At 37.2% G+C, this 15,551-nt stretch overlaps 1 protein-coding gene across 1 annotated transcript in view; it reads left to right on the top strand.

The window, feature by feature from the left end:
* The window catches only part of LOC108539850 (protein kinase C-binding protein NELL2-like), a gene marked incomplete at its 3' end in the record, with an annotated part of 294,591 nt that overhangs the window by 59,714 nt on the left and 219,326 nt on the right, over positions 1–15,551 (top strand). The window contains exon 4 of the mRNA XM_017888791.1: positions 10,334–10,484. Coding sequence (XP_017744280.1) covers positions 10,334–10,484 — 151 coding nt within the window. The remainder of the gene's footprint in view (positions 1–10,333; positions 10,485–15,551) is intronic.

Here is a 15,551-nt window from a genome sequence, read left to right as displayed (position 1 = left end):
AAGAAAATGTGGCACATATACACCATGGAATACTATGCAGCCATAAAAAAGGATGAGTTTGTGTCCTTTGTAGGGACATGGATGCAGCTGGGAACCATCATTCTTAGCAAACTATCGCAAGAACAGAAAACCAAACACCGCATGTTCTCACTCATAGGTGGGAACTGAACAATGAGATCACCTGGACTCGGGAAGGGGAACATCACACACCGGGGCCTGTCATGGGAAGGGGGGAGGGAGGAGGGATTGCATTGGGAGTTATACCTGTTGTAAATGACGAGTTTGATGGGTGCTGATGAGTTGATGGGTGCAGCACACCAACATGGCACAAGTATACATATGTAACAAACCTGCACGTTGTGCACATGTACCCTAGAACTTAAAGTATAATAATAATAAAAAAAAAAAAAGAAAAAAAAAAGAATTGGGGATGGTTAATGGGAAAAAGAAAAGTTAGAAGAAGACCTAGAATTTGCTAACACAACAGGGTGGTTATAGTAAAAAATAATTTAATTGTACTTTTAAAAATAACTAAAAGAGTATAATGGGGTTGTTTATAACACAAAGGATAAGTGCTTGAGGTGATGGATACCCCATTTACCCTGATGTGATTACCTCGATATCATTGCATACCTATATCAAAATATCTCATGTAACTCATACATATATATACCTACCATGAACCCACAAATTTTTTTTAAAAGTTGCAAAATTGTGGGTTTGTGGGGAACTCATACATTTTACTCAGTAATTTTTAAAGCAGAATTATTTTAAAATTGTCTCTTAAAAAAGCCTTCTGTTTTGCAATTTAGTGCAGTTTACTCTCTATAGTTTAGGTTATAGTATCTAGATGAGAGGAGATTATATGATATAAATAATTTTCTATGTTTGAAAAGCCTGATGATTCTAAGATCAAGTGCAATTTAAAATAAGGGTTAATCCACCCCTGGAGTGTGCATCACTGTAGTGTTGGTAGGACACTCTTGTGTAAAACAGGAAGCACGTTGGCCTGGGTTAGGATCCTGGCTCTGCCACTTGAATTTGGAGGGTTCATACCTATATACTGCTGTAATTGCTTTTGTAAGTTCATAGAAACGAGCTCTGATTTTGAGCCACTTTTGATGATGACCCAAGTGTCTTGGCTTCTCTGTGCTTCCATTTTCTCACCAGCAATTTCTGTTATTATAGAGCTAACAATCCTATTTATTCAAAATTGTCATGAGGTTTAAATGAGGTTGTTCATGTTTAAAGACTTTGGAAACTTTGTATATAGTGTTAATTAAATTTTAATGGCTTTTAAAATTGTTACCATTTTGTCTTATAAGTTTGCATTATAAAAGCATGAGCATATTGAAGGAAGAGCAATGGAGAGTAACTATAATAATAGTTTTAACTTAATATATTTCTAACCTGAATTTAGAAGACAATAACATTTGATAGTTAAGTACTGAAAAAAAGAGTAATCTCGTGAGTTTTGAAATATTTTAAGTCAACCATTCTATGTCTGAAATTCGACAGTTTTCTAATAGAATTTTACATTGTATTTTATTAGTCTGGTTATGTGGGAGAAAATCAATTTAGGTTTCTACACACTGCAGTGGGCAGAAACTCATTTAATTCATGATGGCAGTTGTGGTGATACTTTTTAATCACAAAAGAAGAAAATGATGCTTACCTATTTCTTTGTTGTTGGAAGATGGACAAATTCCTTCTCTTTACTTTTACTGCTAACACCCAAAAAATATTTAAAGGGTTTACTTACACTGACAATGAACTATCTCAAAAATAAATGAATAAGCTGGGTGTGGTGGCTCATACCTGTAATTCCAACACTTTGGGAGGCCGAGACAGGCAGATCACCTGAGGTCAAGAGATCGAGACCATCCTGGCCGACATGGTGAAAACACCCCTCTACTAAAAATACAAAAATTAGCTGATCATGGTGGCATGCACCTGTAGTCCCAGCTATTCGGGAGGTTGAGGAAGGAGAATCTCTTGAACCAGGGAAACGGAGGTTGCAGTGAGATGAGATCGCACCACTGCACTCCAACCTGGTGACAGAGCAAGACTCTGTCTCAAAAAAAAAAAGAAAAAAAAAAAAAAAGGAAATGGATAAAGCAATATGATTTATAATAGCTATAAAAATACTTAGGTGTAAATTAAATCAAGGAGGTAAAAGACCTCTACAATGAAAACTATGAAACACTGATGAAAGAAATTGAAGAAGACACAAATAAATGGAAAGATATCCTGTGTTCATGGATTGGAAGAATTAATGATATTAAAATATCCATACTACCCATAGTTATGTACAGATTCAATGCAATTCCTATTAAAATTTCAATGGCATTTCCCCCACAGAAATAGAAAAAAAATTCTAAAATTTATATCAAACTACAATAGGCCCCAAATAGCCAAAGCAATCTCAAGCAAAAATAACAAAGCTGGAGGCATCACACTACCTGACTTTAATATATTACACTAGAAAACTGTAGAAAACTGCATGGTACTGGCATAAAAACAGACATGTAGACCAATGAAACAGAATAGTTATAGCCCAGAAATAAATCCATACATTTCTAGTCGATTGATTTTCAACAAAAGTGCCAACAGCACACAGCGGGGAAAGGACAGTCTCTTCAATAAATGGTGTTGGGAAAACTGGATATCCACATGCATAAGAATGAAATTAGACCCTTATTTCACACCATATACAGACATCAACTCCAAATGGATTAAAGACTTAACTGTAAGACTACTAGAAGAAAACAGGGAAAAACTTCTTGACATTGGTCTAGGCAATACATTTTTGGTAGATGACCCCAAAAGCACAGGTAACAAACGCAAAGAGGCAAATGAGATTGCACCAAACTAAAAAGTTTCTGCACAAAATGGAAACAATCAACAGAGTGGAGAAACAATGTACAGAATGGAAGAAACATTTATAAACAGCACATCTGCCAAGGGGTCCATATCCAAAATATATAAGAAACTCATGCAACTCAATAGCAAGAAAACAAGTAACCTGATTTAAAAATGGGCAAAGAACCTAAATAAAATTTCTCAAAAGAAGTCATACAAATAGTCAAAACGTATGTGAAAAAATCCTCAACATCACTAATCATCAGGGAAATGCAAATTTGAAAAATTGAGGTATCACCTCACACCTGTTAAAATGACTATTATCAAAAAGACCTATGATAACAATTGTTGGCAAGGATAAGGAGAAAAGAGAACCCTTGTTCACTGTTGGTTTGAATGTAAATTGGTATAGCCATTATGAAAAATAGTGTAAAGTTTCTCATCAAATAAAAAATGGAACTACTATGTGATCCAGGAATTTCACTTCTGGGTATGTATCTAAAGGAAATGAGTATCTTGAAGAATATTTGTACTCCCATGTTCATAACAGCATTATTGACAGTACCCAAGCTATGGAAATAATTTAAAATGTCCACCAGTGGATGAATGAATAAAGAAATATTGGTATATACACACAATGGAATATCATTCAGCCTTATAAAAAGAAAGAAGTCATATCTTTTGCAGCAACGTGGATAAACTGGAGGACAAACTGCTCAGTGAAATAAGGCAGGCACAGAGAGATGAATACTGCATGATCTCATTGTACATGGAATCTAAAAACATTGAATTCATAGAAGCAGAGAGTAAAATGGTGATTTCTGGGGGCTAGGAAATGGGGAAAATAGGAGATATTAGTGAAAGAGTATGAAGTTTCATTTATGCAGATGATAAGTTCTGGAAATCTAACATATCGAGTGTGGTGACTATAGTTATTAACACTGTATTGTATACTTGAAATTCAAATGTTCTCACCATACATTTAAAAAATGCCAACTATGTGAGGTGATGGATCTGTTAGGAACCTTGATGGCAGTAATCATTTCACAATAGATATAGATGTCAAAACATCACATTGTACACATTAAATATATACAATTTTAATTTGTTAATCAAATCCCATTAAGAAGAGAAATTTGGCCACCAAATAAAGAAGAAAGGAATTCCAACTTGACTCTATTTTTCAGTAAACACCCATATTTGCTACCATATGCATAATTTCATTAAGAACAGTCTATTTTAGAAATAAGTCAGATACTTTCTCTCTCTCTCTTTGTCTCCTCCTCCCCCCGCCTTTCTTCGTTAACTATGTATGTATATAGTGAATACCTAGCACATTGTCTAAATCCCTAGAAATTTTTACTGTAGCCACATATGAACTCATCACTCCATTCTGGTAGTCCCATGACTAAAAATGAATATTTTGATGTAATTGCTTCTGAGCTACTTCATTATTTATTAATAATTGCTTTAAATGGCTACAGGTTGTTTTCTTAATGGGATTTTTAGGCTCTATGCACAATAAAAATGGAAAACATTGAAATACATTTTAGGGTTAAACTCAAGCAGTTCTGCAATTAAAAGCTCCCATGCAGCATGGTCATGTTGATAAGTTTTTCTATAGCGCTTACCAGTAGCATTTCAAGGCCTGTTTCTCAGCCTCTTTTTCTCTAAGCAGCAAATCAAATGATCTTTGTCCCTGCTTCAGAAAGAATTTCACTTTACGTTGATTTTTGTCCATAAAAGAATGATATTTCATAATTTTCTGGAAACAGAGAGTGGTAGGCAGGATTGTATGTTAAGAATAATTTGATGGTCAAAACTTGTATATCAATATTCAAACTTGGAAACTAGTATTTTGTGGCTGAGTTTGGGATACTTAGAATGAAAGTAAGCTCAGAAAATCACAAAGGTGTTATGGCAGTTGTTGGTTTTCATGGATTCCACAGCCTCGTTGCTTGTAAGAATAATAATAATAATAATAATTACTATTATACTTCTCACATAAACCCATGGTCTTTACTACATGCTATGAACAGCTAATAATCTCCATGGTTGGAATTGGAACCTCATTCTTCTGGCTTCCAAGTTTGTTCCTGTAACCACTGCACTTCATTTTTCTATATTTCATTCCTAGCAGGATTCCTTGTTGAAAGATTGCTTAATGCATTTCTAAATTAAAATTTTTGCCAGATGCGGTGGCTTATGCCTGTAATCCCAGAAATTTGGGAGGCCAAGGCGGGCAGATCACTTGAGGCCAGAAGTTCAAGACCAGCCTGGCCAACATGGTGGACCATTGTCTCTACTAAAACAAATACGAAAATAAATAAATAAGCAAATAAAAATCAGCCTGGCATGGTGGCGCACACTTGTAGTTCCAGCTACTTGGGAGATTGAAGCACAAGAATCAGTTGAACCTGGGAGGCGGAGGTTGCAGTGAGCCAAGATCACATCACTGCACTCCAGCCTGGGCAACAGAGCAAGACTGTCTCAAAAAAAAAAAAAAAAAAAAAAAAAAAAAAAAAAAAAAAACTGAAAACTTTAATGATAATAGAAATAAAGTAAAATTAATTCCTGGATAGTGGTTTCCTTGACTTGATTTAATGATCAGTGCCAGAATTGGGTCTTATCTTATTAATCATGGGAACTTAGAGTCTCTCTGAACATTATGTAATCCTTGAGATGAAAATATAAGGCAGGAATGCCAGTTTTACAAATTCGGAAATAGAAATGCAAATGAGTAAAATGACCTTTCTTAAAATCACTACTCAGCTAGTTACTTAAAGAACTAAAAATGTTATCTTATATAATTACTTTTTTCTGAATTATTTTCTGTGTTGGTGCACTTTTATTTGCATTTGTTTGTGACTGGCAATTAGGCATGGATAAAGGATGCCATGTTCAGGAACAGTACAATTTAGTGGAAAGAATACTGGCCCAGAAATTGTCATCCCCATTATACCTCTAACTGCTGGTGTTTTGGGGTGAACATGGAAATGTTCCGTGGCTTTTTTTGCTCATTTTAAAAAAGGAAGTAGTAATTGTTGCTGCTGTCAAGTCTCCAGGGCTTTGTGAGAACAAAATGGAACATGAGTTCAAAAGGAAAAAATATATTATTATACAATTTTGCAGGATAAAAGTTGTATAGTATATGTGCAGCATTATGGAATATATGTGTGTGTGTGTGTGTGTTTGTATTTATTAAGCTTATATATGCTGCCCCTGCTGTGCTACTGACTTAGTGTTTCTGTGGTCCATCCTTTCATCCTCCTCTCATTCCTGTGACTCCTGTGATTTACTCAGGCACGCCTATGATTTTAGGTAACACAATCTGGTGACTTCTAAATCTATACTGCCAACTTTAACCTCTTTCATATCAAATTCTGAAGTGCTAGCCTTCTACTGGACATGTCCACATGTATGTTACATGGCGTTTTAAAATCACTATTTCTAAAACTGAAATCCCATTTGGGTACCATCAGGCTTCTACTGCATTTCCTTTCATTACGTCTCTGCAGCTGGAAACATTGCAGTCAGTTGGATTCTTTTTCCTCCTTTCTTTTACCTTTTGTATGTGATTTATTAGTGACCAAGTTCTTTAGATTCTACTTTCTACATATATCCTGAATCCTACCCCTCCTGTTTACTCTGATGCCACTTACAGAGTTTAGGCCCTCATCAAGTCCTTCCTGGACTTGGACATAATGAATTCTTGAAAACATGTTTTTAAGGGGAACAATACATTTAAGTATTTTAGGGTGAGCTAAGGGTTGGAAGCAGAAGGTGTTCTGTGGACAGAGAACCGAAAATTATGATACAATCATGACTTACACTTCCTCTATGTACTCTCTCTGTCACATTCAGGAAATCTTAAAAATCTTCATCTGTGTCCTGGGCTTCTGGGCTGGAGCACCAGGTGAGGAGACCATCCAGAGGCTATGGTAAATCAAGTTGGGTTTTCTCTCTCCCATGGGTGTTCCACACTGCCCCTTACTCCGTTATAGGTGGGAGGCTTATGGAAGCCCATTTTTAAACAATTGTGCAACTTGTTGAACTTGGTTAGTCAGGATGAAAAAAAAGAATATTATTGTTCTTATCCCTATAGCATAAGCAGAATGGGGCTTCTGCTGACTTTGTTCATGCTGGAGGGTCCCTCCTTCTTGCAAGCCATCCCATCCCCATAGAGGTAGCAAAACAGTAAGACAAAGGGCTGGGAGGAGAGGTTGAATAGGATAAGTGGTCTTGTCCTGAATTGTGACCCTGCATGAGTGAATGAGCTTCAAGTCTAAGCTGGATGGAGGCCTCATAGCACCCCATCTACCACCCTGGTGGGGTGGAGGATGGTTCTGCTGTGCGGGTCTCCTTAAGCACTTCATTAAGCACCCCAATACAAATTATCCATCTACCTCAGAGTTCCCTTGGACCTTCCCTCATCAACATGCCTGACAAGCAGTGCAAACACTATTAGCTCAGTATCACCATTACTAGTCAGTCAAAGCCAAAGAAAATCAATTTGATTTGGGAAAGGTAGTTTAGAGATGTCAAAATATGATATTTAAATATGTGACATCTAACCTGTATAAGTTAATAATTACCAAATTGACAGACTTGTCAAGCTGTCTCTGTTTCCAGTTTTTTTCTTTCTTGAAGCAACCCTTCCACATGGCCACTAGAGAAATTTTTTTTTCAAAATGCAGATTGATCAATTTTTTGATGTTTTCCCTTCACCTACAGTTTCCTTCACCATGTTTTCAACCATAGTGACGTACATTTTTACTAATATTCAAATGTGATTCATTCTTCCAGGTTCTTCATTCTTTTACCTTAAAGCCAATCTTTACTTGTCATTTCATCTGAAAACACAACAAAATTAAAAAATAAGTGAACAAAATATAGCCTCTCAGCTCTGTTCACAAATCTAACTCCAAAAGCAATAGTGAATAATATAGACATTTAATAAAGTTCTTCTGTGCATACAAAACAACACAACAGCCTAAGAATCTTCTTTGAGCATCTTATCTCTAAAGTTCCGTCTTGTAAGGCAGCTGCCACACATTTCCAAATTCCTTTTCTCTTACTGTAAGAGCTCTATCTCTTTGGGCCACATCCTTGAACCTCTCTGCGGGTCTGAGCATCATTTCTGTATTCACTGTAATCCTTTCTCCATTTCTCTCATTTGCATCCCCATCTATCATCCTGTTCAGCAAGACAAAGGATGCTGCTGAAGTTCTACCTGCCTGAAAAGAGGAGAAGCATAATAAATATTTATAATTTAATTTCAGTTTGCTTTTAGCTATTAAATTAAAATGAAGTAATGTCGTTTGTGAATGATTCACTTCTGTGTAAATTAGAATGAATTAAAAGTTAACACTAGATGAAATCATTCTCAATTAGATTTTGCATGCTTCCTTGAGGAAACAAAACATTTTGGAGGTAAGAGGAATGTTGTGGAATCTCCTCCACAGCCTGTCTTATCCGTAATAGAGCCTGGGGAGAAACTATTGCACTGATTATGGCAAACGTTTCAGATTACTGTTATGTTTTTGAGTTATGAAAGTTGATTGGGAATGTTGAAGTTTCTTTTTTGCAACAAGATAGTTTCTTTTTTCTAAAACTTTGAACAACTATCCCAAGTCTGACTTCATTACCTTGGATTAGGTACCTGTTCCTGAACCTATTACTGTGCACAGGGATAGGTGATGCCCTGATTGGTCAGGTCTGTGTCACATGACCAATTGTAACAGAGAGGAAGTCAAGGGTTGAGAGTGGGGAGGGATCATTTCTCAGTGGTAAATAGGGAGGCTTTTTTGTTTGTTTGTTTGTTTGGTTTTGTTTTAAACCAGGAGAGTAAATTGATAATGGTGATGGAAACAGCAGGTGTCCCATTAAGTTGGCCTGCGAGGTCCTGCCTCATCCAGTTTCCCAGCCCCATCCAGCAATGTCTGCTGTTCATTCGTTGCACTATGTGATGCCCTTTCATATCTCTGCTTTTTCACAAGCTTTTCCTATGTCTGGTATGCTTTTTCCTCTTTTCTCTACCTGGTAAACTCCTGATCAAATGGCATCTACTTTTTGAGCCTTCCCTTCAGATTCTGTTGGCTACTTTCCCCCCTGACCCATTAACACTTTGTACCTACCTCTCTGAGAGCATTTTTTTCCTTGTATCATATTAGGTGTCCCTTCTATTATATGAGTGTCTCAAGGTCTGCATGTTCTCCATGACTGTATATTCTCGGTAATGGACTCAGACCAGGTGATTACATTAGCATCATGTAAAATTGTGGGCCTAGAAAGGCAGAGAATTTTGGATTAATTTTATAATCTCTGTTTCATCAAGGTTGTGATTCCCAAGTTTCTGCTGCATTGCTTCCCTGGGAATGTTTGAAAGTGTGTGGGAGTACTTTGAGTTGTTGCAAAGTTTAGGGATTGGGTGCCACTGACATTTGTTGGGTAAGGACCCAGAGGTGCTAAATGTTTTACAGTGCATACGACAATCCTGCACAAAGAAGGATTGTCCTCTCTAAATGCCAGTTCTTCCATTGAAAACTACTTATCTAGACTGAAGCATAGGAAAGAGGAGAGTAATCACAATATAAACTGCATGTCTACCTCTCATCAATCTTCTTTGCATACACTATGAATAGGAGAGCCTATGCTCAGCTAGCAGATTGCTTGAATGATAGGTTTTTACTAAGTGCATTTCTATCCTTATCTGTTTTCCCATATAATCTGAGTCCGGAGGTTGGAATACAAGGCTAAAACATGCAGAAGTTCAGGGTAAAAGTTTCTCCTCTCTTAAGTAAACTTTCCTTGGCTAAGCTTTCTCTAAGCCTGGGGAAGAAATGGGAATTAAGTTCTATGTATTCTTTTTTTTCAATATCTGTGGTGAGATAATTTGATCTTAATGCCTCTTCCACTGCACAGAAGGCTGAGAGTGACTAATTTCAATGATCATTTAAAAATCTATTTATAGCAAACCTTCTGGCTGAAGAAACCAATGTGGAGGGTGGCACATAGATTTAAATCCAGTTTTCTGTCATGAGGAGTCATGACTAGAAGCTAACTAGTTCTAGTGTGGTCGTTTAGGTCCTATTCTAGGAAGCACATCTTTTTGTTCATTGTTGGCACTGATGTTGCTGTGCTATCTAGAATATAGGAATTGTGTAAAGAGAAAACTTGGGAGTGTACATCCTCAAATAAGGTTTTTTGATTCTTTGCTTCAAAGGTGACATTTTTGAAAACAGATTCCTGAAACACAAGTTCAGTAATTCATGTGTGATTTTATTGTCCTATGTTATTATATGTAGCATAAAGTCTTGTTGAAAAAGAATTTACCAAGAGTTTGAAACTCAGTATTTATCAGCTGCTACTGATAAACTTGATAAAGTTTTTTGAAAGATGTTACATGTAAAAGATACTTCATAAAATCAAATTCTAGTCTATTCTTAGTATATGTTTGTTTCTTTTTTAGATACTCCCAGAAGCATAAAAGCATCCACTGCTACAGCTGAACAGTTTTTTCAGAAGCTGAGAAATAAACATGAATTTACTATTTTGGTGACCCTAAAACAGACCCACTTAAATTCAGGAGTTATTCTCTCAGTTCACCACTTGGATCACAGGTAAATGTGGCTGCTGTAGTTTCCTGTGTTTTCATTGCATGTGGTTAAATGAACATATTAAAGAGAAGGAAACAAAAGCTTTCTTCTCTGGTATATCTCCTTATGATTTGGGAGGCTGAGGTGGGCAAATCACGAGGTCAGGAGTTCAAGACCAGCCTGACCAATATGGCGAAACCCTGTCTCTACTAAAAAATACAAAAATTAGCTGGGCGTGGTAGCACACACCTGTAGTCCCAGCTACTCGGGTGGCTGAGGCAAGATAATTGATTGAACCCAGGAGGCGGAGGTTGCAGTGAGCCAAGATCATGCCATAGCACTCCAGCCTGGGTAACAGAGCGAGACTCCGTCTCAACAACAACAAAAAGATTGGCTTAAGGTAGAATGGTTTTGTTATGTTATACAAAAATCACAAACACAGGTAATTGAAAGTAATTGCCTAAAAGCAGAAGGAGGTGCTGCTTTTCAGGTTAGTAAGAAGTTGCTATTCCTAAAACAAATTTATTAATTACTGAATTCCTCAAGACATATCTTTCTCAATTTTAAAGCCAAACATACTTCTTAATGTGTGAATAGTTATCCACAAAAATATTATATTATATTTCTTTGCAAAATTGCCTGGGTTTAGAGTTTAATAGTCATATAATTTTAATCACTGACAGATAACTTCCTTTTTTACCTCATAGTTTGCAGCAGTTACAGCTGTATTCTTGGACATGCACTGTATAAAAATGCTGTCTACTATCTTCCAGCTTTTCTTATATGTGAGACATGATTAGGAGCTCTAGATGTGGGGAAGGGAGGAAGAAGAAGAAAGTCATTCATGATACGTGACATATACATAAATTACTATGAAATAATACCAAATAGTTTAAGATGATTCCTTCTGGAAAGAATAACCACAGTTCTGGGAATGGAAGTCCACCACTTACTATCTGTGGACATTGGGGAAGTCACATAAGATCTGTATCTCAATTTCCTCATCTGTAAATTGAGGATAATAGTACCTGCTTCATAAGTTGTTGTGAAGATTAAAGAGTTTATACATATAAAGTGCTTTACCTATATAAAAACTTTAATGATCCTGTCCAAGCATGGGTATAAATCTCTTTATTTGGTTTCTCTTATCACAGATGAGGCAGTCTGGGACTTTGCACATCTTTTTTTTTTTTTTTTTTTTTTTTTGAGGCAGAGTCTCGCTCTGTAGCCCGGACTGGAGTGCAGTGGCCAGATCTCAGCTCACTGCAAGCTCCGCCTCCCGGGTTTTTACGCCATTCTCCTGCCTCAGCCTCCCGAGTAGCGGGGACTACAGGCGCCCGCCACCTCGCCCGGCTAGTTTTGTATTTTAGTAGAGACGGGGTTTCACCGTGTTAGCCAGGATGGTCTCGATCTCCTGACCTTGTGATCCGCCCATCTCGGCCTCCCAAAGTGCTGGGATTACAGGCGTGAGCCACCGCGCCCGGCCTGCACATCTTTACTAAATACTAAAGAGCAAACATAAGAAAATCTATGTGGAGAACAAAATATAGCAAGACTGACTTAGTGAGGAAAGTTCCTAGGGACATACTATCCAACTTGCTCTTGCAGCTTGAAGGCCCATTTAATTACATCTTTAGCTCCAAAGGATAATTTCCCAGGCCCTTCGCTTGGGTTTCTTTCCCCCCAGGTTCTGGCCTGTTTTTGAGGGGAGGGTGCCATCCTAACACTCACCTGGTAACTGGCTTACAACTTTCAGGGAAGAGCAAGAAAGGGAGCAGTCCCATCTTGAAGGGTTCACTGGGGCTATTCCCTTCAGTCTGTTTTTGGTTGTACGGACAGGCCTTGTCTTCATGTGGTTGAGATCCAGTGAGCTCCTTGATTATAGCCGTGTGTCTCTGCCCGTGTCCATTGAGCTTTCAGGCAACAAGAGTCACATGTAATAAAGGAAGATTGTTCATTTGCAGAACAACCTGTTGTATTTCTGATTACCTCTACATGCTAGGAAAATTTTCCCTTAATTTTGCACATTAGATTTTTCTTCCCTGTGACTTTCTCCCACTCCCCTGTTTGTAGAGACATAGAACTCACCCAGCCTTCTTCCGGATGACATCCCTTACATAGATGGTGGCCACTGCTGCCTGCTTTCTTACTGCTCCTGTCGCTGGGCTAACTGATGCTGGGGCCTCCATCTGCTCCTCCTGAGGCTTGCTGGGCAGCATTTCAATGGGTCTATTTCCCTCAACTATGAGTCCTGTTTGTATTGGTTCCCAGGGTCGAACACCTTAACTGTACACATTCTGACCAGCACAGACTTCTTGCAATCTGCAAACTTTTCCACCTAATATTTCTTAAAATAGTTTGATTTTTTTTAAGCACCTTAAACATTTTAAAGATATGGGCAACTGAAATACCTGACCTTCATCAGGTGGTTTGCTGTCAGGCAAATCCTTTCTTACTCTTCCTGTGAGGTAGATTTATTAAAGTTATAGGCAGGGTTTTAAATGGATTTATTTCAATTGAAAATAGTATTTATTTTTTCAGATTATTATAGAAATATGTTTTCATTGTAGAAAACATTTGGAAAACTGACAGTTAGAAAGAAATAGGAAAACTGATACAATCATATTACCAAAAGATGAATGTTGAAGTTCTGTCATATTTCAGTTGAGTCCTTTTGTCTGTGTGCATTGATATGTCGTATTTTGTTTAATCAACCCTTACTTTTGGATATTCAACTCATTTACTTTGTAAATTTTAATAAATAATAATATGATGAATATTTCTTATACATAAGTATTTGTGCTCAGCTGTTAGGTTTTCTAGTTATACCTTTAAAATTAATATTATTTTCAAAATTTATTGTTTTACTTATTCATTCTATAGTTGTATCATTTGTCAATGTCATGGCATGTATCTATGAAATTATAAATTATGTAGATATTATCTAGATATATTATTATTTAACAAATATCATATTTGAGATACAGTATATCTTTCTATCATGAGGAAAATAACTTAGATTTGTAAGGCACTTTCATTTGCTAAGTAAGCTAACAGTTATTAAATGCTTACCGTGTGCCAGGCACTGTGCTCCATGCATTACACGGGATTAGTTCATTTATCAGCAGTATTCAACAGTGGTTAAGAGTGTAGACCTGGAGATGGACAGCGTACATTCCAATCATAGCTCTACCACTCATTGGTTTTGGGACCTTGTAAAATTACTTAATTGTTCTGTACCTCAAGTGTCCCCTCTGTAAATCCATATAGAGTGCTTGAAAATACTAGTTATAAAAATTCACAAACCTCCCATAATCATACAAGATCAGCACTCTTATTTTCATTTCAAAGATAAGAAAAACAAGCCTTAGAGATAATTTCTTAAAGGTTCGATGGGAATCAATGGGAGTAGTCTTTTCCCTCAGTGTGATTTTAGAGTCCACCTGCTGAACCTCTGTGTCATCCCGTCTCTCCGTGTCTTTGGGAGATCATTAAACTAGATTCTTTATTGCCTTTCTTTCCAGCATCATTTAGCTAGTTACTGACAGAGCCAGAACCCAAACCCACTTCCTATTATTGAGTCTTTTTACTAATGCACTGTGATATTGCCTTCTATCATCTCAACAGACCTTCTGTTATGGCTTGTACTGGAATTTTTCCTGTTCTTATTTCTGAAGCTATCTTTCTTTAGTTATCCTGCTTTTCCTCACTCATCTATTTAGTTTCATCATTGCCTGAACATTTATTTCATTATTTTCTGCTTTCTTTCACAAAAATTTTAAGGAGGCTTATAGAAATGTCTACAGGACAAGATAAAATGAAACATATACAAATCAGAGCAAACAAGAAGATAAAACACTAGTTAAGTAATCAGGATAATTCAACCATTCTTGGCACTGAAACCAGACACATATTTCTCATATGGCCTTTTGTGGTCAAGGTAGTAAGTGTCCTTAGAGAACAAGTTCAGGGGACTCTATGTTAGCTGGTCCCTTCAGAAGAAGCAGATCTACAATGATGCTGATAATCTAGGTATGAAGGTCTTTGAAGCAACACTGCCCCCTTTGGAGACACTCTCTTGGTAATATGCAAGACAGTCATATACAACCAAGTTTTCCTGCTGAATATGCAGGAGCCTTTTATATGGAGGCCTGGTAAGTAGATTGTGTCCTTCAGGCCACATTGCATGTAAATTGCTTTTCTCAATATAACTCAGTCACTCCCAATTGACAGTGATTAGGTGCAGGTCTGGTTCTTCAATGGGTGCATTCTGGTTCACCATAGTAAGAACTCTTCTACATGCCCTGCTGAAGGATGGTCATTTTTCTAGTTTTTTTGGGGGGCAAGGTGGGGTGGCAGTGGCATTGTGATGCTTCCTCTGAGCACATGTTCTTGCCTGCCTGGGAGAAAGCACAAGAGCAAGAGCTTGAGCAAGAGCAAGAGCTTGAGCTATCCCTTTATGAATTTAGACTCTGTGAGTTAGACCACAAAGTCTCTGCTAGAGAATAAACATGAAATGAACATTAGTATTATTATTAGAGGTGATGTGAGACTGGCTGTCTCTTCCTTATGTCAGTTCCTGACTCCAGTCTTATCTCCATTTGGGCTATTTGCAGTGAATGCCTAGCTTATTGGGAAGCCTACTCTGAAGCCTAATTAAAGAGGGAGAAGGTAGGAAGTGATGGAGACTGTGGGAATGGAAGCTTCAGCACTGGTGGTGATGGAGTAAAGCGATAGGAGTATAAATACTAGCCAGGCACAGTGACCAGTCTGCTCAGCATCTATGTGTCACCCTTTTTCTTTTTCTCTGCTTGTTCAAATCCTGCTCGTACTTCAGAACTCCGCTCATATCTCCAGGAAGCTTTCACTTACCTTCCCAGTTTACATTAATTTCTTCCTATATCAGTTTCCAATGTATTTAAAAACTTGTACCAGTTTTTTTTTTTTTTTTTTTTGCATTCTAACATATAACGTCTTTCTTTTTTTTTTTTTTTTTTCTCATTCTCCCTCAAATTTATTGTATATTCCATGTAAAATATCAGTAAAATAATTTTATGATTAAGAAGAAAACAAGGCACGGCAAAGTATTCC

The sequence above is a fragment of the Rhinopithecus bieti genome, unplaced genomic scaffold (genome assembly GCF_001698545.2).
Source record: "Rhinopithecus bieti isolate Rb0 unplaced genomic scaffold, ASM169854v2 scaffold_17653, whole genome shotgun sequence".
NCBI classification, from domain to species: domain Eukaryota; kingdom Metazoa; phylum Chordata; class Mammalia; order Primates; family Cercopithecidae; genus Rhinopithecus; species Rhinopithecus bieti.
The sequence above is the reverse complement of the archived record's forward strand: the minus strand, read 5'-3'. Positions and strand labels throughout refer to the sequence as shown.